Here is a 25,481-nt window from a genome sequence, read left to right as displayed (position 1 = left end):
TTTCAAACTCAAACGGTTCTTCATGCTCAAGTTCAACTCCTAAGGGTTAATAGGATTGACAGCTTACTATTGTTAGTAAAACAACAAGTGCAAACTTGGAAACGAGGGGAAATAAAACTCGAAAGTTAAGCGTGCTCAGGCTGGAAAAGTGAGAGGATGGGTTACCGGCCGGGATGATGAGGGGTGATTAGAGATTAAGGGTTAAATTGAGCACCGATGATGGATGATTAGAGATTAAATTATCAAATAATTTAGAAATTTTAAAATTAGAAAAAGAATTTAAAAAATCATTTTTTCCAAAAAAAATTCAAAAAATTTCTTTAGTCCCGGTTGATGTTATATCAACCGGGACTAAAGGTGGAGCTCGAGACAGCGGCCACGTGGAGCCCCTTTAGTCCTGATTCGTAAGTGAACCGGGACTAAAGGTTTTGGGCTTTAGTCCTGGTTCCAGAACCAGGCTAAAGGCCCTCTGAAACCGGGACTAAAGGCCCGTTTTCTACTTGTGTGAGTGGCCCCGATTTCTGTCCAGGTAGCGCCCTTTGTTTCTCCCTGAATTTTCTAAATTTTTTTGTAATAATTGTAGCAAATTGCAGTCTGTAAATCAATCACTCGCGTTGATGTACCAAACCAAACACGTCTGGTGTGACCGATCGGTCTAACGGGAAGCTGGTAGACGTGGAGGCACCCCAGCTCCAATGTATCATGCATGCACATGCCTGGCGGGCAATGTATATGACATGGCGAATGAACCTCGAAACTCGCGAGAGAAGACTTGCATTGGATGGAGATATAGGTCATTAATGCTGTCGGGCATCCAATTGAGCTGTAGTACTAGATCACTAATGCTAACTGAACATGGTGGTGCAATGTTGCTAAGCTGTAGGAGTATATGTATATAGTACTAGATCACTAATGCTAATTGAACATGGCGGGGGAATGTCGCTAAAAGCAAGTACAATAGAGTGACGTCGGCGGGGTATAGGAGATGCCACATCAAATTTGTTTAGTTGAAGAAGAAAAGAGAAGCCGGGTACCAGCTTACAACCAACTGTAGCAGAAGACCCAACAAGCTTTGTGAGAGAAAAAGATAGCCATGTATTAACTATATGCCATACTAGTATGGCTAAAATGGGCTATTAGATTAGCCATAAGTGACATGACAACTTCATACAACGAGTTCCTGGCTACCATGCTCTAACATCATGCTTTACTTTTCAGATTAGCATGGCATGTCCTGCGTCTAATGGAGGTCCTAGGAATCTCGTTAAAATATCTGGCACCCTAGTCGTTCGTAAGCATCGATGGATGGGATCGACAACACAGCTAGTTTCTGACCAGCATCTGTCGGGAACTTCATCGATCCTATGGACCAAGCACATGAGAGGAAGCAACGGATGTGACTGGGGTGGCAGTACGTTTAGCTGGTACTCTGGTGATGCATGTGCGGATCGATCCATCACTTGGTGGACTTCCATGAATGATTGGTTAACATGTACTCCCTCTGTAAAGAAATATAAGAGCGTTCAGATCATTAAAATAGTGAACTAAACGCTTTTATATTTCTTTGCGGAGGGAGTACTAATCTCCCATCGATTGATTTGGTGGCGGGGCCTCACTCGTTCGTACTCTGCTGCTGTGGATTATGGTTTGCTCGGGGCGCTACGACGCTGGTCTTTGGCTGGCCGGCCGTTAATCCTAGGACGCAGGAAGTGCAACCAGTGGGGCTGTTGATTGGGCATTCATGGCCATTGCTATTAATACCGGAAGCTCAGCTCCAGCTTTTGGGCTCGGCTCGCGCTCGCTGCAACTCGGCCCAAGCTAGGCTCGCCCCGTCTAGTAAAAACCCGAGCCGAGCTGTACTTTTGGGCTTTTTTCGACCTCAAGCTGAGCCAGGCTCGGCTAGGTCCGACTCGCGCGCTAAAAGCTCGCAGCAGCCTAGGGAAGGCACATTGAACAACACACACCACAATTTAGCCCATCTAGCCCAGCGAAATGACAAGAGAGATAGACGGGAATCAAATCGCTAGGATATAATGCTCAAATCTGGTGTATAATGTTTTGATGTGAGGATTGTATGGTTTTCCCACCGGTTTCTTTCAAATATGGGCATAATTGTATCAATTTTCCTTTAAATTTAAAATTTTGATTCGTCATTTTCGTCCGATATTTTCCGAAATAAATCCGAAAAACCAAATTTCGCCCATGCCCGGTAAATTTTGCAAAACGAAATCCGAAACCTTGCGCCTGCCCGGGAGTCGTTGATAGCACACCACCGCTCCCCTTTGCTCCTCCCTTCCCTCCCCTCCTTCCTCCCCAAGACCCTATGTCGGCGCGAGCTTTGCATCCTGGCCTCCAGCACGGCTTCTCACACGCAGACAAACCACTAGGCCGAGGCCACGCTCGTCGGCGTTCTCTTCCTGCTCACCGCAACGCTCCCGCGCCCAATGGAGTTGACGACTTCCTACAAGTTCTCCTTACGCCCTGCGGTCGTCGGAAACGGAGATGACCACCTCAAGATCCCATGCAAAGGCGGAGTGAATCCACTCGCTCCTGCGGCGGCGAACGCCCACATGATGCCAGGTGCCATCCTCCACTGCCGTTCCGCGTCCTCCAGATGGTGGACCCACATGGCAACGACTAGTTGTTGTTAGGCTTGCCGAGCCTCCGAGCTGCACCGAGCAAGAGGCGAGCTCGGCCGAGCCCCAATCTCTAGCTCGACTGACTACTGGACTCGGCTTGGCTCGGCTCGAGAAGAGGCGAGCTAAGGCAGGCCTGGGGCAAGTCCGTCTCACTCAGAATAGTACGATTAGCAGTAGCGCTTCAATTTTTTCATGTTTGATAAGCTTGCTAGGTGGTTATCACTAAGCATGTTGGAACGATGAGCATAACCTAACTTAGTTCAGTACGTGTTGCTGCAAATTAGTTCAGTACGTACGAAGCTGTTGCTAATTTCAATGCCTGGCTGTTGCAAGTTTCTAATGAAAAAGTACTTCAGGTCAAAGGTCAGGGAATATACACTTTTGTTATCATGGTTGTTTCCTTATAGTGAACAACTTTGATCACCACTTCAGCAGCTACTATCTATAAGAAGACATTAGCTAAGTAGATACAGGCAAAGAAAGCATGTAGGCAAAACCAGAATTAAAAACATTCTTCTCAATGGAGCTCGTGCAGTTCGGAAGACCCTAATCATCGATGAGGGACCCCTCCGATGGTAGCATGGCGTGACAATTGCCGTCAATGACGACACCCAAAGTACCTTGCACAATCCATCGATCCAGTTCAGAACAATCAAGCACATACCTTGCAAAGTGATGTGGATCTGAAGCAGAGGTGGGAAGGTAAAGGCTCAGGTGAGGTGGAATGAGACGTTGATATAGACGTGCACGCATGAGAATAAGGCGGTGCCCAGGATGGATCTCCATGGGAGGAGGCCGGATCCGCTGGGGAGGAGGTCGCTGTAGTACCTGCCATCTGTGCAATGGATCACGGGGTTGGCAGGCAGGGGGAGGGGATATGAGGGAGCGGGTGGGCTAGAGCGCAGATGGTGGGTGCTCCCGACGACGGCTGGGAAGGATGGTGGAGGAGGTGGATGAGGATGGCGGCGGCGGCGTCTGCAGTTGCGCCTCGTCCGCAGCCGTGCTGGTGGTGGTCGATGCGAGAGCCGGATGGCGTCGGCCAGAATCAGGCAGGGGCGACAAAGATTTAGAGGAGAGAGAGAATGGAGGCGATGAGCGATGGGAGGAAGGGCCACTGGCGATGGGGTGGCCTCAGATCCGCCCTCCGTGGCCGCCTATTTCATGGGACGAACACCCGTGCTCACCGTCGGGCTCGCCTTCGGCCGCTGCCTCGCCGACATTCACGACGTAGAGCCCCTTCCTCCGATCCCATTTGCCAGGGAGGCAGCGCCATCCTTCATCGCAGAGAACGAGTCCACACTGAGATCCCAACCAGATCGTGATTGCGCCTCCCCAAACCGCAGCGGCACATCCCACTCCATCAACGACCAACCTATATGAGGCGGAGGGTCAGTGTAGGACGCGAGCGCCGTCACCATGGACGTGGGGGACGCCATAGGTGGGAAGGAGGCGGCGACGGCGTCTGTGTCAGGAAGATCGCACGACGGCGGCGGCGTTTACTCGAGGGGATCGAGAGGAGCTGCGTTTGGTGCCGGGTGGGTTCTTTGGTGCGTGCGTGGGGCTGGAGATTGTGATAGGTGATCAGGTGAGGGCGTGCCACACCTGGATCGATAGCCTTACCATACCCGGTGGTAATTTAAATTTATTACCATATTCGATATTTCCCGAGTTATGGCCTTACCATACCTGGATTGATAGCCTTTGGGGTAATTTAAATTTATTACCCTATAATTACCATATTCAAAATTTCCTGAGTTATGACCTTACCATACCTGGATTGATTTATTACTATACGTGGATTAATTATGATTTATTACTATATGATTTATTACTATACGTGGATAGCCTTACCATACCTGGTGGTAATTTAAATTTATTACCATATTCGATATTTCCCGAGTTATGGTCTTACCATACCTGGATTGATAGCCTTTGGGGTAATTTAAATTTATTACCATATAATTACCATATTCAAAATTTTCTGAGTTATGACCTTACCATACCTGGATTGATTTATTACTATACGTGGATTAATTATGATTTATTACTATATGATTTATTACTATACGTGGATAGCCTTACCATACCTGGTGGTAATTTAAATTTATTACCATATTCGGTATTTCCCGAGTTATGGCCTTACGATACCTGGATTGATTGCCTTTGGGGTAATTTAAATTTATTACCATATAATTACCATATTCAAAATTTCCTGAGTTATGACCTTACCATACCTGGATTGATTTATTACTATACGTGGACTATCTGAATTATGATTGATTACCATAAATACGCTGGGTATTGCCGGTCAGACGAGAAAAGAGAAAAACCGGTGGGAGGGGCTGATGGGAGGTGGGACGAAGAAAAACCGGTTGAAAATAAACCGGTTGAAAGTGGGGAGGACTATTCAACCAATTCGTCCATTAGGAGTAGAGATACCACATCCGAATCATAGACAGGACGAGGGCCGACGGGGGCGGATACCAAAACCATCGCACTATATAAGATGCAATAATAAAAGTAAGAAAATAATACAAGTATCTATGTAAACATACAAGTAAGAATATTTTTTCCTTTCAAAAAGAAGATAAGAACAAGAGGCTCACCACGGTGGTGCCGGCGATGAGCTCGGCGCGGGTGATCGACGGTGGTGAAGACGGGGACGGGGCGTGACGGATCGCTAAACCTAGACAAATATTGAGGAAAATGGAGCTTGAAGGTCGAGATTGGAGAGGAGAAAGCTTAAGTAGTATGGCTCGGGCATTCCATCGAACACCTTGTGTGCATAGGAGGTGAGCTAGAGCACCACCAAGCCCTCTCCCCCTCGGCCAGAAAAAACAGAGCAGTGTGCTCTGCTCTTACGCGAGGGGGGTATATATAGGCATCTCATTGGTCCCGGTTGGTGGCATGAACCGGGACTAAAGGGGAGCCTTTGGTCCCGGTTCAAGCCACCAACCGGGACCAATGGTGGTGGGCCAGGAGCGAGGCCATTGGTCCCGGTTCGTCCCACCAACCGGGACCAAAAGGTCCAGACGAACCGGGACCAATGGCCCACGTGGCCCGGCCGCCCCCCTGGGCTCACGAACCGGGTCCAATGCCCCCTGGGTCCCGGTTCTAGACTGAACCGGGACTAATGGGCTGACCCGGCCTGGATCATTGCCTCCTTTTCTACTAGTGTTAACCTCTATTGCAAGCCTCGGAACTACAACAAAAGTATTAAGGTAAACCTAACCATAGCATGAAACATATGGATCCAAATTAGCCCCTTACGAAGCAACGCATAAACTAGGGTTTAAGCTTCTGTCACTCTAGCAACCCATCATCTACTTATTACTTCCCAATGCCTTCCTCTAGGCCCAAACAATGATGAAGTGTCATGTAGTCGACGTTCACATAACACCACTAGAGGAGAGACAACATACATCTCATCAAAATATCTAACGAATACCAAATTCACATGACTACTAATAGCAAGACTTCTCCCATGTCCTTAGGAACAAAAGTAACTACTCACAAAGCATAAACATGTTCATAATTAGAGGGGTATTAATATGCATATAGGATCTGAACATATGATCTTCCACCAATTAAACCAACTAGCATCAACTATAAGGAGTAATTAACACTACTAGCAACCTACTAGCACCAATCCCGGACTTGGAGACAACAATTGGATACAAGAGATGAACTAGGGTTTTGAGATGAGATGGTGTTGGTGAAGATGTTGATGGAGATTGCCCTCTCCCGATGAGAGGAGCGTTGGTGATGACGATGGCGATGATTTCCCCCTCCGGGAGGGAAGTTTCCCCGGCAGAACAGCTCCGCCAGAGCCCTAGATTGGTTCCGCCAAGGTTCCGCTTCGTGGCGGCGGAGTTTCGTCCGAAAAGATGGCTTATGATTTTTTTTCCATCGAAAGACTCCATATATCATAAGATGGCCAACGGAGGGCCACCAAGGGGCCCACAAGGTAGGGGGCGCCCTGGGGGGTAGGGCGCGCCCCCACCCTCGTGGGTAGGGTGTGCCCCCCCCGGTGAGTTTCTTCCGCTGAGTATTTTTTATATATTTGGAAAACATCTTCCGTGAAGTTTCAGGACTTTTGGAGTTGTGCAGAATAGGTCTCTAATATTTGCTCCTTTTCTAGCCCAGAATCCCAGCTGCCTGCATTCTCCCTCTTTATGTAAACCTTATAAAATAAGAGATAATAGGCATAAGTATTGTGATAATGTGTAATAATAGCCCATAATACAATAAATATCGATATAAAAGCATGATGCAAAATGGACGTATCAGTTTTTTGGCCCGTACCCGCATTTTGGCAGTTATTTTACGGGTCGGGGGCGGATGCGGGGTCTACTAGAGTTGCTCTTAGAGCACCAGCCAGCGGGGCCCTCTAGCGAGTCCCATTCTTTCATTTCTGAATCCCAAACCCAAATCGCAGGAGCATCCTATATGCCGCTCTTTGCGGCAATTAGTCGGCCAACCGCACATGGGGGCAGTGTACTTGGGCCGACCCATTGCGGTGCGCAGCGGAGCGAGTGTAAAAATCGCTCTGCAATGGTTCACGATTCCTGTTATCCGAACCTACGAAGACGCGATGTTGTGCGTTCGAGGAATGTCAATACGACCAGAGTGCTCTTGCGGCAGATATGCAGCGCGAAACTAAAAGAACTATGGAACTACCAAACTTAAATCTTCTTGAAAAAATCACACACAATTCTTTAAACTTATGAACAAATTTTGAAATTTTCTGAAATAGTGAACTCATTTTGAAATACCTGAACATTTTTGAAATTTTAAATAAAATCTGGAAACAAAAACAAATTTTTGACAGAACAATTTTTGGAAGGATGAACACTTTTAAAATTTTAAGTACAAATTTCGAAATGGAGAATCGTTTTTGAAATTCTTGAGAATAGCTAACATTTTATGAAATACATGAACAAACTTTTGAAAACTGGGCATTTTTTGAAAACTTTGAGCATTTTTTACAAAACACGAACATCTTTGTTAACTTCATTTTTTTTTAAATATGATCATTTTTTTTGCAAAAGCAAAAAAATCATGACATATTTTGATCATTTTTTAATTTGTTAACAAACTTTGAAAGCTGGAATAAATTTTCTAAAGAGAGTTTTTTAAAAGCACAATTTTTTTTTCAAATTTACTAACCAATTTTAATATGGAGAGTAGTTTTCAAATTTTCGAACAACTTGGAAAACCCGAACATTTTGTGAATACATAAACATTTTGTTTGAAACTTGAGCATTTTTTGAACTTAGAACATTTTTTGCAGAACACGAACAATTTTCTAAAATATAGAAGATTTTCTTAAATGCAAACGATATTTGAAACATTTTGAACGTTTGCAAAATTTTGAAATAGTAATACGAAGAAAAGAAAAAAAATAAAAAGTAGATAGAATAAACCAAAAAAAGACGAAAATAACACTTGAGAAAAGGAAAAAAGAAAAAGAGAGAGAAGAAAAGAAGAAATAGGAAAAAAGAAATAAAACTAAGAAAAAAGTTTCAGAAACCTCCTAGAAGGTAAGGTTCTCAAAACTGAAAAAAACTGGATCCTCAAAAAAAAAACTGAAAAAAACTGGCTGGAACCTCTTAGAAGGTTCCCAAAACCAAAATCGTGGCCGGCCCAGGCCCAAGCCCGAACGCTCGCCGATCTAGAAAATAATACTAACAAATGGGCATAGGGGTGGGTTGGAAGCGCACCAGTTGACGCGCTTTGAGATGCCTTCACGTGTCGCGCTCTAGGCGCTCCCTCTAATTTTTATTATTTTGATTATTCCGTACACGTTTTGGACCTTTTAGATGGTTTTTGTTTTTTCTTTCAGCCTTTTGGTTTTCCTTCGGTCTATTTTAGGTTTTGGACAATTTTTAAAAAAAACGTGAGATGCACGGTTTTGCTTTCGGAGAGGCACGGATTTCCTTCCGTGTCGTGCCTTTTCAAAACAAAAAACGCATATTTATATTCCTTCTGTGAGAGACACGAATTTGCTTCCGTAAGAGGCACCGTTGTCCTTCCGCGAGAGTCATAGTAATTCCTCTCGAAAACAGGAAAAAATACGTTTTTTTCTTTTCTTTCGTGAGAGGCACGAATTTGCTTCCGCGCAGTTTTATTTTTGTAAGAGGCACAAATTTGCCTCGTGCCTTCCGGAGACGAAAAAAAATCATGTTTTTTCTTCTTCTGTGAGAAGCACGAATTTGCCTCGTGCCTCTTGGAGACGAAAAAAAACCATGTTTTTTCTTCTTCTGTGACAGGCATAGATTTGCTTCCACGAGAGGCATAGTCATGTCTCTTTTGGAAAGGAAAAAAACATGCTTTCGATCGGTCTTTTCGTCTAAATTTTTAATGGAAAAAATATTCGTGAAAACATATCAACATGGGATCTATTCTTGAAGACCTCGACAAGAGAAATCCAACAATAAAAACGATTCACGATTTGGACTCATGGCTTAAGAGATAAAATATTTTAAATAAACAAATTTGTAAAAAGAAAGAACCTCCAGGTTGCGTCAAATGGCGTAGTCTGCCACTTGTCGCAACCTGAGAAGGTGTGGGTGACCTTTACAAAGGTGCTCTTTAACTAGTTCTTTTTTCAAGAATCTGCTCTTTAACTTGTTTTTTTAGCATTTGTAACCTTTATTAAATCTGGATGTTCATAGGGATACAAATGATATCGGGCGTATTTAGAAGCCACAGGTGGCGCCCGGGAGACAAAGAAACCGCAGCTTTTGCAAGAGCATGCGCTTCGAAATTATGCTTCCTATTTTCATGAATAAAACGGATATTAGGAAAAAAAATCTAGCCCTATGGTTTATCTCACTCAAAAACTGAGGCAAACTGGCAGGGAACATCTGAGCCTATCATGGAAATAACAGCAGCACAATCCGAAGCCACGCATATAGAGTTGAGATTGAGATCCATCGCCAAAGCAAGGGCTTCATTGCATGATTGTGCTTCCAACGAGGACGGATCCGTGAGACCCTCAAAAACTCTGGCTGAGGCTCCAAGAAAAACTCCCGCTCTGTCACGACAGACCACAGCTGCTGCACCCCTTCTACCAGATCTGGACACGCCTCCATCAGCGTTTAGCTTCGCTTCTTCATCGGTTGGAGGAAGCCAACCAGGTGATGTCGCTCTAGTCCTCGAGTTTCCCGCTGTTACATGCAGGTCCTTTGGCTTTGCATGCAAATCTCTCAGGCGTGACTTGTGCACAGCCATGCAATCAAGATCGGACAGAAATTTGTTGATGAAAACCGAGGTGCTCAAGGGGCTTTGGTACTGCTCATCATGGATAGCACGGCGTCGCGCCCACCATATGGCCCACATTGTGATCAAAATATGAACAACTTCCTGCTCTTTTAGAGTATCCAGTAACCAGTTGAGATCATTACTTCTGTCAATTCCTCGTCAGCCAGAGCCCAGACACAACGTGACATATGGCAATCAAACAGAGAATGTCTCCACGTATCCACTGCCGCTTGGTAGAGTGGGCAAGCCGGGGAGTCTGTCATCTTCCTTTGCTGCCTCATCTCGCTGGTGGGGATCGATGTCCTGGCTAACCGCCAAGCAAAAATTTTGATTTTCGGTGGGATGCTCAAATTCCAGAGTTTGCCCCAAGACTTCTTATCTGCATCCGAATCTGAATGCCCCGGAACATACTCTAACCATTCCGTTCTCTGTTGCTTTGTAGTCGCCAGTAAACGGTATGCAGACCGTACTGAAAAGGTGCCTTTTTTATCATAATGCCAGGCCCAAAAGTCAGACTCCCGCTCCATCCTGTGCTGCGGAATCAGCCTCGCCCTCACCTTCCGCATCCCTCTGCCTCCGCTCAAGGTACTCCCCTCTCCCTCCCCTGCCCCCAAATCTCCACCATCTCCTAACAACGAGCGAGAGTGGTTCGAGATGCTCGTTTGTTGTGGACAAGGAGTGTGAGAAGCTGGGGAATTTGTTCCCTAGTCTGCAGATTCTGTTGAATTCTGCAGATTCGAACCCACAACCCAGGGAGAGGTCTTCTTTTCATGCTCCATGTTACAAATTCCCCGTGGTCTCTTCTGAAATGGCATATCTCATACTGCAAACGTAGTGGTTGCTTGTCATCTACCAGGGCACCGAGCGCGTTGTTGACGAAATACGCCATGGTAATTACTGCTAATTAGCATCTTTCCGCTTTGGGTTGAATCATGCCCTTTCCATATTCAACCCGCTGTTCAGTTGATCCAGTTTATATAATTGTGCAACCAAATGATGCTCAATGCTTTCGTACATTTCACTCGATCCTTTTTGTGGTTCATGTCTATATAGATAAGTTACGTGCTTAGAGCTAACACGTATATACCATACCATTGTATACATGACCACATCTCCTTTACAATCATGAGTTGCATACGAGGCAACAACAAACAGCATAACTGCTTAAAGGTTCGGTGCCTACTCATTGGTCACTTATTATTTCGAACACTCGTCTCTATATATTCTCAATACACACTTGCGTCGGAGAGAGGTTAGATCTTGACTAATTTGTGATGTGTGTTTTAGGTTATTCAAATCGTTTCTTAATTGGACTGGTTGCTCAAATTGGTAAACTATGGACTTGCACCAGGTACTCCATATCTAGCTCTTGCAACTGGACAAGATTAAGTGATTGGCTTTGTTCCATCCATTTTTCTTGCACAGGTAAATTGGTATTCAGGATCATGGATGCAGTAGCCGGCGTTAGGACTTGTTATCTTCTCACTGGAAAATGGTATTCTACAAATGTTAGCTTCATTTCTCGAGTAACTTTGTTGTTACAGAAAGTTACCTTTGTTGATTTTAGCTAATTGCTTGTTCTCATTTTTTATCATAACATCACAGTATTACAAGTTACCTATAAAAGTTCCATCCTGACAAAGATGGTCTTTTCGGTATAACTGCCAATGCTTGGGAACTTCTAAAAAAGGTTGTGCCTTCTGGCAGTTTGTACCTGTACGATTTAGGATAGCCTGCCTTTTATTCTTAGAAATAAATATACAGAGATATTTCTTTCAGTTCGCTGTAAATTCAGCAATCTTCAACTGCCAATCTTCTAGTGCTGCATCTCTAAGACAATTTTTTTTGCTTCAAAGGAAATTGATCTAATTTACGCGCCCCACTTCATTTTTGTTCTTCCTGATTCTTATCCAGCAATCAAACTGGTTATTTCTCCTGTTTCATTTTGAAGGGCTAGAGCGCAACTAGGCCTTTGTTATTTCTGACCAATATTCTTATTAGTTAACACCTTCTGCATCATGCTGTTCGTCAAGCATGATAGTTCCATTTTAGTTAATTGTGCAACTAAATGATGCTTTCATGCATTTCAATGGATATTTGTGTGTGCGCAAAAGCTGGTCCTATAGACGGCAAAAACTGATAAATTTACCTTGATCTAGTTTGTAATTGATAATGTGCAGGAAAGCTAAACAAGCAGTTGAATTGATCGAAAAGTCAAGTGTGGGAAGTTGATGTGGCTGATGCACTAGAACTTCTCTCACCAGATTCTGAAAGCAAAGAAGTAAGCTATCCAACGCCTTTATGTGTGCTTCCATTTTTCTTAGATGCCTGTGATAGGATGTTCTCACATTGTATTGGATTTATTCGCGTGAAAAAAGAGATTTTCTTGGGTTTACAGACAGTTTTTTTTATTTTTCACCCTTGTAAATTAGTCATTGATAATTATGTGTTTTTTTTGGCATTTCTCATGAAATTTTTTTGTATAACAAATAGAAAGACATGTGTCCTTTTGTCGAGTCTGTTAATTCAGTTTACACCATCTGTGTTTTTGAGAGAATTTCCATCATCTGTTATGCATGCTTATCTCACTGTAATATGCTTGCTCTGGTTCAATAGAGATATGGACATATTGTCTGCTCTCTTTCTCCCACTTGGCCCATATTTGAGATTAGCATGATAGAAGCAAAATATGTGCTATTTGTGGATTTTCCCACTATAGCTATCTACCAGTTTGAGGACTGTCAAGTAGATGGCAGTGTTGGCCCTCTGATTCACCAGGTAGCAGAACGTGTTCAGGAACTCAGTAGGTGACCGAACTTCCACTGAACATGATGAGGGGGTGGGAGCTTGGCTGGAATCGTCTTCTTACCATTTGTTGTTAATTGTGTGATTACGTACAAAACATGATGGTCTTTTGATTACATTTTTAACTTGTGACTTGTGAGCTTTCATTCTTTTTTTCCTTTTAGAACACCTTTTCATGCGCTGGTACTGCTAGCAAGTTTTCTTCCCAAACAAGTTTTCTCATGGTCATAGCTACTAGAAAATAATTTAAATTGTGTGACTCAAGACGACACATTTTATCATCTCAGATCATTAACTTACTCATTGTTTACTGTTCTTCAATGCTAGAAAAACAAGGATCATATATAACTTGTCTTGGTTGCTTTTTTGTACTGTCTGTCTAGTAGTTCCTTTAATTGACTTATTCTGATAAACTCATTTCAGCAAATATGTTCACCATAGCATAGCACCTACGCTTCTCCTTACTGGTGTTGCACCTCAAGAGTCATCCATATTTAAGACGGAGAATGGGGAGCATCCAAGATAATATTCGGAAAGAGAGATGACTTCTGCCAAGATGAGTTGGTAGTTATTCTAGTCCTTTTTTTACATTTGATGAAAATCACTTTGGCTTTTGTTCTAGTCATTTTGCCATGTCTACATATTGGGCCTGCGCTAGTGGTTATAGTGTAATATTCCTGTGATGCCAACCAGCCAGCCTGCATTTTCAGTCCTTGCTAACTAACTTGCCATTAAATTAAATGAAACATTATGCATCGACCGGAATGCATGTTGTAGACTCTGTTGGAGTTAAATGTGGGTGGGGTTACATCTTGCATTGTATGGTCGTCTCAGTGGGAGCAGTGTTTGGCACTGCGCTTGTGTAGGCAGCAGAAGGCTGTAGTATCATGGCGTGTCAGCTTGGCAGCACAAGTGGGGCTGCATGTGCCTTTCGACACGATAACCCAATAGTACCACACGGAGTAGGGCATAATTAAAAGATGATGGATATAGGAGTAGTATAATCTTCTTCATCGGACCTCTTAAAAAGTTGATGGACACAATAAAAACACTGTTGCTAAATATATAAGTTCTCATGTCATTTTGCGGAACACTTGCCACTTAAGCTAAATATATAATCCATTGCGTGGTACGCAGATGCTGTTGGATCAGAATGCTCTATGAAACATTAATCAAGGACATGTGGGGTCTTGCATTGCATGGTCGTGTCGGTGGGAGCAGTGTTTGGCACCCGTGACACACACGGAGCAGTACTCCACCCCACCCCACTTGTGTAGTGTAGCGTAGTGTAGGCTGTATGAGCTACAAGATGCGACATGGCGCGTCAGCTTTGCAGCACAAGTGGTTCTGCACAGCACAGCCAAGACCCAAGTCTTGCCTTTTCACACTTGAAGTTTCGCCTCACATGCATTGGTGCACTTCCACTTGTAGCCAGCTCTCCATGGCTTCACATCAAGATTTATTACATGTGGTGTGTGGGGTCTTGCATTGCATGGTCGTGTCAGTAGGAGCAGTGTTTACCCCACATGTGTAGTGTAGGTTGCCTCAGCTTTGCAGTACAAATGTAGTGGTGCTGCTGCAAGACCAAAGTCTTTCCTTTTCACACTTGCCAGACCACATGTGCCAAGACCCAGTGAGTTAATTCTCAAGCGCCAGCTAGCTAGATAGTTTGGTGATGGATATTCAAGAGTGGCTTATGTTTAAGATAGCAAATGGGGCAACATCCACCAAGATGAATTGATAACTATTCTAGTTTGTGTTTTAAACTGAGGTACAATCATTGTCCTATGCCAGGGCCACTGCATGCTTTGGTCCTGTTGGGAAGTAAATCTGGGGTGAGGTTACAACAAGAGTGTGGGCACCCGTGCTACAGGATGCTGCCTGCAAACACTGCTGAATGACTTAACTCTCAACAAGCAGCTACTTCTGTACTGCACAAATAATGGTGATCCTCCTCCCTGCACATGCCACCACGTTGCCTCCCATTTTCCTCACAAGTCACAAGCAAGCACCTCTTGCTCGCACCATTCTCTTCTCCAGTCTACACTAAACACTTGTATTACTGCTCTTCTATACCATTTCCCATTGAAAAGATTATGCTAACTGCTTATGGGTTAGTAAAGAACACCCTTTATCGAAAAAAAAATCTTTTATGATCCTAGATATTGATATATTTTCCTACAGACTTGATGAAACCTAAAAAAGTTTGACTTAGGACAATAGTAGAACTTCAATTAATTTGGAATGGAGGGAGCAAGATTCTTCTTATTTTTAGCTAGTTATAAGCCGATCTTCTTTGCAAAGCTCATTTGAACTCCGGGGATGGGGGATTTGTGTACAAAAATATGACACTTGACAGTTTGGCTGTTTAATTGGGTCTGCTGGTCTTGGGCTAATGGCTCCCAGCTTATTTCTACGATTACTTCGGTAGGCCCACAAATGTTCACTCAGTCGCCATCCCAACGTAAATTTCCTAATTACTTCATAGCACGAGCTCTTCCACTAAAGAAGAGCTAAATGCACATTTTTTGGTGAGGATTTCTCATCATTATCTTGTCATTCAATAGGGCCCAGTGAGTGAACTCTCAAGCGCCAGCTATCTAGATAGTTAGGTGATGCACTAACTCGTTTTGTAGAGGGACACAGGCCAGCCAAATAATGATCATCTACTGGCCTGCAAGAGTATCATAGCACAGGCCACCACGCTGGCTTCCATTTTCACAATTCACAAGCCATAGCCACAGCGCGTCTCCTCCAAAAATCCCCATCAAGCTGGCTCCTGCTCCCCCGAATCCTACCCCCACCCATCCAAAAGCTTCACCATCTCACAAAAATCTCCCAACTCCCATTCGTCAGAGTAAAACCTGCCTACAGTCATACTTCATCGGAGTCGCCTCCTGCTTCCGTGCCTCGTCTTCCTCGCTGCTGCTGCGTTTCTGGTCCTGGGTGCAGATCAGGGGCGAGCTCGTGAAGGTAACTATGGCAGCAAGATTGGATTTTGACTTGTCATTGTTCAACAACAGATCCCAAGCTCTACATATAAATGTCTTGCTCACACTATTCTCTTCTTCATTAATTTCTGCAGTGCACCTGTGTTGGAGGAGTTTCTTCCGGGAGTTCCAATGGCGGAGCTGGTGGTCACCATGGCGCTCCGGCCACTGGTCGCCATGCTCAGGGACAAGGCGTCCAGCTATCTCCTCGACCAGTACAATGTGATGGAGGGAATGGAGAAGCAGCACATGATTCTGAAACGCAGACTTCCTATCATCCTGGACGTCATCACTGACGCCGAGGAGCAGGCGACGGCCAACAGAGAAGGGGCGAAAGCCTGGCTCCAGGAGCTCAAGAGAGTAGCCTATGAGGCAAATGAAGTTTTTGATGAATTCAAATACGAAGCACTTCGCCGTGAAGCCAGGAAGAATGGACACTACAAAAAGCTTGGATTTGATGTGATAAAACTCTTCCCTACTCACAACCGTGTTGTGTTCCGTCACAGAATGGGTAGCAAGCTTTGCAGGATTCTGGAGGATATCAATGTTCTGATTGCAGAGATGCATGACTTTGGGTTGAGGCAGACATTCTTGGTATCCAATCAGTTAGGGCAGACTCCGGCGTCCAAGGAGTGGAGGCAGACAGATTATGTCATCATCGACCCGCAAGAAATTGCCAGCAGATCCAGACATGAAGATAAGAATAATATTGTTGACATACTACTTGGTGAAGCTAGCAATGCAGATCTCGCAGTGGTTCCCATTGTTGGAATGGGGGGCCTTGGCAAGACCACATTAGCGCAACTCATATACAATGAACCTGAAATTCAGAAGCATTTTCCGTTGAAGCTCTGGGTCTGCGTCTCTGATATCTTCGATGTGAATTCGGTGGCTAAGAGTATAGTTGAAGCATCCCCCAAGAAAAATGATGATACAGACAAACCAGCACTGGATAGACTTCAAAAACTGGTCAGCGGGCAGAGGTATCTCCTTGTATTGGATGATGTCTGGAACAGAGAGGTCCATAAGTGGGAAAGGCTGAAGGTCTGTCTTCAGCATGGTGGCATAGGTAGTGCAGTGTTGACAACAACCCGTGATAAACAAGTTGCTGGAATTATGGGCACAGATAGAACCTACAATCTCAATGCTTTGAAGGATAACTTCATAAAGGAAATTATTTTAGACAGAGCATTTAGTTCAGAGAATAAAAAGCCTCCCGAGCTACTCAAGATGGTCGGTGAGATTGTGAAGAGATGTCGTGGATCTCCTTTAGCTGCTACCGCACTGGGATCTGTACTTCGTACCAAGACCAGCGTGCAAGAATGGAAGGCTGTATCATCTAGAAGCAGTATTTGCACTGACGAAACTGGAATTTTGCCAATACTCAAGCTTAGCTACAATGATTTGCCAGCACACATGAAGCAGTGCTTTGCTTTCTGTGCCATATTTCCCAAGGATTACAAGATTAATGTGGAGAAGCTTATCCAACTATGGGTCGCAAATAGCTTTATCCCAGAACAGGAGGAAGCTAGTCTTGAATCCGTTGGAAAACATATTTTCAATGAGCTAGCATCAAGGTCATTCTTTCTGGACATAGAGGGATTTAAGGGTGACATGCAAAATCAACAGTATTGTTTCAGAACTACATGCAAAATCCATGATCTTATGCATGATATTGCAATGTCTGTTATGGGAAAGGAATGTGTCATTGCAATTAAGGAACCAAGTCAAATTGAGTGGCTTTCGGATACTGCTCGGCATTTGTTCTTGTCATGTGAAGAAACAGAAGGTATTTTGAATGATGCTCTGGAGAAAAAATCCCCTGCCATTCAAACACTGATATGCGATAGTCCTATTCGAAGCTCATTGAAGCATCTATCAAAATATAGCTCTTTGCATGCCTTGAAGCTCTGTCTGAGAACAGAATCATTTCTATTCAAACCAAAGTATATGCATCACCTGAGGTACCTTGATCTCTCAGAAAGTATTATCGAAGCACTTCCTGAGGATATAAGTATTCTATATAACCTGCAAGTGTTGGACCTTTCCAACTGTCGTTATCTTGAACGACTTCCAAGGCAAATGAAGTATATGACTTCCCTCTGCCACCTCTACACTCATGGATGTCGGAACTTGAAGAGCATGCCTCCAGGACTTGAAAATCTCACTAAGCTGCAGACACTCACAGTTTTTGTAGCAGGAGTTCCTGGCCCTGATTGCGCTGATGTTGGAGAGCTGCATGGTCTAAACATTGGTGGTCGGCTAGAGCTATGCCAGGTAGAGAATGTTGAAAAAGCAGAAGCAGAAGTGGCAAACCTTGGTGGTCAGCTAGAGCTGCAGCATTTAAACCTTGGTGATGAGCTAGAGCTACGCCGGGTAGAGAATGTTAAAAAAGCAGAGGCAAAAGTGGCGAATCTTGGAAACAAGAAGGATCTCCGTGAACTGACATTAAGATGGACTGAGGTTGGCGACAGCAAGGTGCTCGACAAGTTCGAACCTCATGGTGGGCTGCAGGTTCTGAAGATATATAAATATGGAGGGAAGTGTATGGGTATGTTGCAAAACATGGTTGAGATCCATCTTTCTCGCTGTGAAAGATTGCAGGTTTTGTTCAGTTGTGGTACATCCTTCACGTTTCCAAAACTGAAGGTGCTTACACTAGAGCATTTATTGGATTTTGAGAGATGGTGGGAAATAAGTGAGAGACACGAAGAACAGATAATATTTCCTCTGCTTGAGAAGTTGTTTATTCGGCATTGTGGAAAGCTGATAGCATTACCTGAAGCACCATTGCTTGGAGAACCAAGTCGTGGAGGTAATAGACTGGTATGCACACCATTTTCTCTGCTTGAGAACTTGTTTATTTGGTATTGTGGAAAGCTGGTACCATTGCGTGAAGCACCACTGGTTCATGAAAGTTGTAGTGGAGGTTATAGGTTGGTACAGTCAGCATTTCCTGCTCTAAAGGTACTTGCATTGGAAGACTTGGGGAGTTTTCAGAAATGGGATGCTGCTGTCGAAGGAGAACCGATATTGTTTCCTCAGCTTGAGACACTATCAGTTCAGAAATGCCCAAAGCTAGTAGATTTACCCGAAGCACCAAAACTCAGTGTACTAGTAATTGAAGATGGCAAGCAAGAGGTGTTCCATTTTGTAGACAGGTATTTATCTTCATTGACCAATCTGACACTGAGGCTAGAACACAGAGAAACAACATCAGAGGCTGAATGCACTTCAATTGTACCTGTGGACAGCAAAGAGAAATGGAACCAGAAATCCCCTCTTACAGTTATGGTGCTAAGATGCTGCAACTCATTCTTTGGACCAGGTGCACTAGAGCCGTGGGACTATTTTGTACACCTTGAAAAGTTGGAAATTGGTAGATGCGATGTGCTCGTCCACTGGCCAGAGAATGTGTTCCAAAGCTTGGTATCGTTGAGGACATTAGTGATTACAAACTGCGAAAATCTGACTGGATATGCACAAGCTCCTCTTGAGCCATTGGCATCCGAAAGGAGTGAACACCTGAGAGGTCTGGAGTCTCTTTGCTTAGAAAGATGCCCAAGTTTAGTAGAGATGTTCAACGTCCCGGCATCTCTCAAGAAAATGGATATTGATCGGTGCATTAAGCTTGAGTCCATATTCGGCATGCAGCAAGGCATGGCAGAGTTAGTCCAAGTATCTTCTAGCAGTGAGGCAATCATGCCTGCAGCTGTATTAGAGTTGTCATCCTCACCCATGAATCACTTCTGTCCATGCCTAGAAGATCTACGTTTAGTCCGATGTGGAAGCTTACAAGCGGTTCTAAATCTTCCTCTGTCCTTAAAGACCTTAGAAATTGATGGCTGCAGTAGTATTCAAGTCCTATCATGCCAGCTGGGTGGGCTCCAGAAACCTGAAGCCACCACCTCCAGAAGCAGAAGTCCTATCATGCCAGAGCCACCAGCAGCAACAGCAACAGCTGCAAGAGAGCATTTACTTCCTCCCCATCTCGAATCTCTAGTAATACGGGACTGTGCTGGTATGTTGGGTGGGCCTCTCCGTCTGCCTGCACCCCTCAAGGAACTGTACATTATTGGCAACAGTGGGCTGACATCGCTGGAGTGTCTGTCGGGAGAGCACCCCCCATCGCTGGAAATCCTTGATCTTGAAAGATGCAGTACCCTGGCATCCCTGCCGAATGAGCCGCAAATATACATTTCTCTCTGGTATTTTAAAATTAGAGGCTGCCCTGCTATAAAGAAGCTCCCTAGATGCCTGCAGCAGCAACTGGGCACCATCGACCACAAAAATCTAGATGCCTGCTATAAAGGTATGCTTGCAGCACGTCCTTCTATCTTTGCCACATTTAACAAACAGATGCAGTCATCCATTCCATTAAATCTACCACGCCAGCACGTCTGTTCTCCATTATTTTATTGTTCTGACGTCATTTGTGATATGTGCAGTAAGAGCGTTTAAACCGAAGACATGGAATGAAATACCAAGGCTGGTTCAAGAGCGGAGGCAGGCCAGTCGAGAAGCCAAGGAACTCCGGCAGTCCATGCAGGAGTAAACAAGGCAGAAAGGGCAGGTCAATCGGCTTTGTTGAGCTTTGGCCTCTACCTAGTTCAGATATTTGTAATGCAAATCAAACGAATCTCCTCGGTTCAGTACAAGTTAGGATAATATTGTCACATGTGTGTCTGTGTGCTATCTACGTATCTATCTGTTTTGCTTTGTTCATTAGTTAACTGAGAAGACACTAGCCTTTAACTTGTTCAATAAAGTTTTTCAACTGTGGCTTTTCTTGGATGATGATAGGCCTAATCCCTGATTTTCTTGTATTGCTTCTACAACTGAACCGTGCCGCAGTCGGGGCCTGCGGTGTAGGTCGACTACTGCCTGGCGTCGAGTCGAGCATCTCTGAATCAACATCCTAGGCCGAGCCCATCTCATCTTGATCTGGTTTGCTGCTGCCTGCTGGCCCTTTGGGTGTGTACACCATTCCTGTCATGTAGCCCAGTGTTGTTGTATCTGAATAGCTTCTTGCACCATACAATATTTAATTTGTACACCAAAAGACTGGGGAATAATAACAAGATGAATTTTTTTACCCCAACATTTATACAAGGTTCCATAATTTTTGGTCTACAACTGATGGTGTTTCAGGTCTCACCAAAAAACCAGGCAGGTTATTCAATCAATCATCCGGACAGAAGCAAAATCGTGTGCTCGACACCTCGCTCACTCAGCTCCGACTCGCAGCCCCTCCTCCAGCGCTACTACTGAGCAGCTCCCATGGTGGCACCGCCCCGCCTCGCCATGCGAACGCAAGCCTCGAACCTCTTGACCGCCTCGGCGCACTTGAGCGGGTCCTGCACGTTGCTCCTGTAGCACTCGGCGCAGCCCGCCCTCTCGTCGGTGCACGGCGCGGGGTTCTGGTAGGGCAGCTTGAACTCCTTGTCATGCAGCTCCTTGGCCCTCTTGGTGAGCTCCTCGCGCATCGTCGCCTGCTTCTTCTGCAGCTTCTCCAGCACCTTCTCGCTCTCCGCCACCACCGTGCGTATGGCTTCCACCTCCTGGATTGCAGGAGACGGTTGTGGAGGAGCAGGGGTCACTGGCAGGTACATGGGAGGCGGCAGCGACCACCCAGGGGCAGGGGCAGGGCTGCTCTTGGGTTCAGTTGGAAGTTCCCTGCCATTGTCCTGAGGCTCCTCTGGTTGCTCCACGACCTTCCTAGGCTTGGGTTTCCTGGTCCTCCTCTTCACCTGCTTCTCGTCATCGCGCGCGAGCTGCTCGATCAAGCTGGTGCTTATCCGGATTGTGTAGTCACCCATGGCAGACAAGAATCCTGAAACAGCATCACAAGGAAAGCTAGGATTAGTAGAAAAATGAAGGATGTTCAAACAAATAGAAGTCTCATGCATGTTAAAGTAGAATGAATTAATGGATAAGTAAGCTCTGCATGGGATTCTACATTAACAAAATGAGGACACTTGTGGGGTTTGTACAAGGTGTTGTGATACTCACGTCTGTGAAACAAAACACTTGTGGGGTTATATGATGTATGTGCATGCTGTGATTGATTTCAGGGGGTCTCATGGGCAGCAGCCAGCAGGTGTTAATTTGTTCCTGTGGTTTGGCTTGCCTGTCACAGTAGCAGGTGTTAATTTGCAAAGTTGCTGGTTGAGTAATGAAAAGAAGTTAGTTATTACTGATATGCTCACTGCTTCCTCTGCTACTGCCCTGTGGCGGTGGCAAAATGTCTGTCCGCGGATAGAAGGAAAACTTTTTCGGCATTGCTGGATAAGAAAGTTTTGGTGGCGAGATGAGGAAGAAACTGAAGATTCAGATCACAAGCAAAACTCAGGGATTAACAGCAAGATTTAAGGAGGTTAATTCAAGCAAACAGAATGAACTGCAGTTCAAAAATTCTGAACTGAATGAATGGTGTACATTAACAACATAATCGCACAAATCCTGAACACGCAAGCTTTCCAGTTCAAAAATTGAAGGCCTCATGGATGCCTGTTAAATAACAGGATGAATATCTGGGCTCCACACTGAATTCTACATTAACAACATGAGGGCAGGGCATCCACGGTTGTAGAATACTTTGCAGTTAAAAAAGGGTCAAGGATCTATTAGCATGGTCACCATTTCATTTGTCAATCTTTTATTATATCCTAATATAAAGAATAAAGAAACATGTACAAAGTAAACAAAAACAAAAAACAGATGTTTTGCAACATTCAAGAAACAGCATAGCTCATGGCTGCTCTAACAGAAAGCAAATACTAGCCCATACATATTAAGGGGTGGATGGATTTTTAATTGGAAAATATACTAACTGACAGCTTTTGGTACTTCGTACTACACCATGGAAAGGAAATGCGGCAAACAGTTCCATCAGTAACAAACTGGATGAATGAAGGGATTGGAGATGAAGAAATATTTGGGCGAGTTTCAAAAGGAATTTTCTTCGCCACCCCCTCTGGTAATATTGGCTAAGGGTTCAGCCGGCCAGATCACAAACTGTTGAGGTGCATCTGAGTAAGTCATATTTTATTCAAGTATTTTCCAAATAATTCCACTCAAGTTATGGGGGTAACATTGTTTAATCAAACGGACTAGCATATCTTCGTAAAATTCCTCTTAACAGCTTAATCACACAACCAGTTCGAATATTGAAGGCCTCATGAAAGCATGTTAAACAACATAACAGAACAAATATCTGGGCTCTAAACTGGATTCTACATTGACCGACAGAATTGAGTGCACCCACAGTTGCAGAGTACTTCCCAGTTAAAAGGTCAGAGATCTATTAGCAGGGCATTTTATTTTTCAACCTTGTATATCATAAACAAAGTTAGGAAAAAAACTGGATGCTGTGCAACATTAAAGAAATAGCTGTTCTACTGGCTGCTATTACAGAAGCAAATACAGTACTAGCCCATACTGACTCAGGGGTGGGATGGATTTAAAAACAGAAGAGAAACTACTTCTCTGGAAGGGAAAGTGTAAGGTCTAGGGTTTGTATTAGGCCACAGCCATGGATCGGAGCTACAAGCTTGACGACGAGGAGGGGAAAGTAGGAAAGCAGCTCACGCAGGAGCGCACACCACACACGCAACACCTATCTTTTCAGCCATCGCCACCTCGTTCTTATCGCTTACAGGTTTAAATACAAAACTACTGGATCCACTCTGGCCAGCAAGCCGAGCCGGAAGGCGAGGTTGTCTCTTGGGCCGGCCCAATGCTTGAATCCCATCTTGGCGCTCGTCACTGCTGCTGACAGAAAGGCGAGAGACTGAATGGATAAATGGATTCGAGGTGAAGAAGGATCTGGATGAGTTTCCACATCAATGTATCCCATTAAAGGTACTCCGCACACAGGAAATTTTAATGGCAGCTAGACGACATTCATGCCTGGGGAGAACTATAATTTTTTCCTGTAAGAATAGTTAACAAAGACTAGAGATGTGTAGAACTCTTATATGTATGTAGCCCTGACTTAGGATTTCCATGTGCGTGTGATATGAATTGGGAATTTCTTATGTCTTCAGCTTCAGTCCATCTGAAATATTGGAGGAAAACAAAAACGTGAGAGCCAAGGAGGTGCGGTTGGAAGAAGCTGAAACCAAATGTTCTTGTTTGGAATTTTATAGGTCACCCAAAGTCAGATTACCATTTTATGGGGTATGTGTCTGGTATAGAAATTGCCAGCCACAGTGACATTTTTAGCTATCAGGAGAATACTCCCATCAGGGTCAGGAGCGCTCCGCTTTGCCATGAACATGTTTGTCTGACCAGCGGCTGCGAACGGGATGCTGTCCAGTTGAGGCATTCTGTTTGTGTCCCTGTAGCGTGCTCATGTGTGCTGATATCATTCCAGTAATCCGAGTTGCCATGCTAAAAAAGACGGAATACTATTTGTGATGTTCATGTGTGGTTTGGCCGTGTTTTTGTGTGTTGTTTTTCTATTGCATTGATTGCTAATTAACTTGTGTAACATGATTATTCCGATAACAATATTTCCCATGTTACATATGTGGAGCCGCTGCTCACTTTTGATCGTTTCACCACTACTCATCTAGTTTTTCTAATACGTGTTTTGATTTATTGAAACCCATCTGGTGTTAACAATGCTCTGTTTTAGACAGCTGGGCCACTGTCCCCTAAGATGCATTTCTTGCTGACATGGCATCCATTTGAGCAGTACATAGTTACATTCTGATGCCTCCTTTGTAGCTCTGCCATGGGGGCCCAAAGGGGGAATGCATACGATATCCTATCTAGTATGTGACATCCTTTTTCCTTCTCCCGTTTTTTGAAAAACAGGTGATCCCTCGGATTTCTATTATAGGAAACATCCTTTATAGTTTCGATAAATATTGGAAAAAGTTATTGTATGATTCTTGATTGCTGCACATGCATCTTTTCTTCCTTTATCCCCACTAGTAAGCTACCGCTGAACAGGTTGACGCATTTTTTGTTCAGTCCGAGTATATACTTTGGAACCAAGCAAGATGTATTTCATCAATGCACACAGGAGATTTCATTTGTCTCCTCTTGGGCTGGCTTTCCTGAATTCTTCAAGATGCCTACTGACTGAATAACCACAGTTTCGTCTTCTCTGCTGATATCTTGTTTCTGACACGTCTTCCACGTTTCTGATCATGTCTTGCGTTCAAGCAGTTGCGGCTTCTTTTTGGAAAGAACACTACTTTTCCTGCTCAGGCAGCAAAAGTACCAACTCACAGCTATCTTATTGCTTCCTGCATTCTTTACAGTCAATCAGTAGGGTGCATTTCTCCTAGTTATTTTGGTTTCGATCTGATAAATGTTGTACAGTATTGGCCATGAAATACTTAAAATATTTCTGTACCAAATCGATTGTGCCATGTGAAATGCACGCATATATATTGTGAAATTTCTGTGTTCCATATGGGTCCTAAGTCTGGAAATGAGGAGCAGAAGTTGTTGTGCTTGCACACTGCATCGTTCTTTTTAGAGAAGAGACATCTTTATTGGATAAACTACAATCAATGTTTATTCAGAACTGTAAGGATGTGCATTGCAGCTCAGGTCCATATGTGCTCCTCTTGTTTACAAACATTTGTGTAACAGATGAATAATAAATGACATTTTTCCTGAAGCCAAAATGATGTGTAAGACTCTTTAGCTTCTTACAAGAGCAGATTTAAGAAGAGCATCAAGAAGAAATGGACATTTAGTCGCTTGTGTTTTACTACTTTCTGGTATAGTGTGTGTGTGTGTGTGTGTGTGTGTGTGTGTG

At 44.1% G+C, this 25,481-nt stretch overlaps 2 protein-coding genes across 8 annotated transcripts; one reads left to right on the top strand and one right to left on the bottom strand.

Annotated features, from left to right (window-relative positions):
- Positions 1-10,427: 10,427 nt before the first annotated feature.
- LOC119357979 (putative disease resistance protein RGA4) lies at positions 10,428-20,497 on the top strand. Of its 7 annotated transcripts, XR_005172227.1 has the most exons (6): positions 10,428-11,256; positions 11,331-11,400; positions 11,511-11,595; positions 12,086-12,186; positions 13,134-13,274; positions 20,149-20,255. XR_005172227.1 is itself a non-coding variant. In XM_037624729.1 (3 exons), the coding sequence occupies exons 2-3, from the start codon at positions 15,833-15,835 to the stop codon at positions 20,253-20,255; spliced, it is 4,287 nt and encodes a 1,428-aa protein (XP_037480626.1). In that variant the 5' UTR covers positions 15,207-15,683; positions 15,796-15,832; the 3' UTR covers positions 20,256-20,497. The 7 variants fall into 7 exon arrangements, 1 of the variants encoding a protein (XP_037480626.1); XR_005172229.1 differs by lacking the exon at positions 11,511-11,595 and having other exon boundaries at positions 10,428-10,795; positions 11,193-11,400; XR_005172228.1 differs by lacking the exon at positions 11,511-11,595.
- A 360-nt stretch (positions 20,498-20,857) lies between these two features.
- Positions 20,858-21,567, bottom strand: LOC119358007. Its single transcript, XM_037624746.1, has one exon. It carries the CDS (start codon positions 21,517-21,519, stop codon positions 20,965-20,967), a length of 555 nt encoding a protein of 184 aa, XP_037480643.1. The 5' UTR covers positions 21,520-21,567; the 3' UTR covers positions 20,858-20,964.
- Positions 21,568-25,481: the final 3,914 nt, after the last annotated feature.

Source organism: Triticum dicoccoides, chromosome 1A (assembly GCF_002162155.2).
Source record: "Triticum dicoccoides isolate Atlit2015 ecotype Zavitan chromosome 1A, WEW_v2.0, whole genome shotgun sequence".
Lineage (NCBI taxonomy): Eukaryota > Viridiplantae > Streptophyta > Magnoliopsida > Poales > Poaceae > Triticum > Triticum dicoccoides.
This window is presented reverse-complemented; position numbering and strand designations above follow the sequence as displayed.

Coding starts and splice junctions, on each gene's coding strand:
- LOC119358007 (XM_037624746.1), bottom strand. CDS start 21,519: ATGGGTGACTACACAATCCGGATAAGCACCAGCTTGATCGAGCAGCTC.
- LOC119357979 (XM_037624729.1), top strand. CDS start 15,833: ATGGCGGAGCTGGTGGTCACCATGGCGCTCCGGCCACTGGTCGCCATG. Junction 20,013..20,148: donor TCTAGATGCCTGCTATAAAG/GTATGCTTGCAG, acceptor TGATATGTGCAG/TAAGAGCGTTTAAACCGAAG.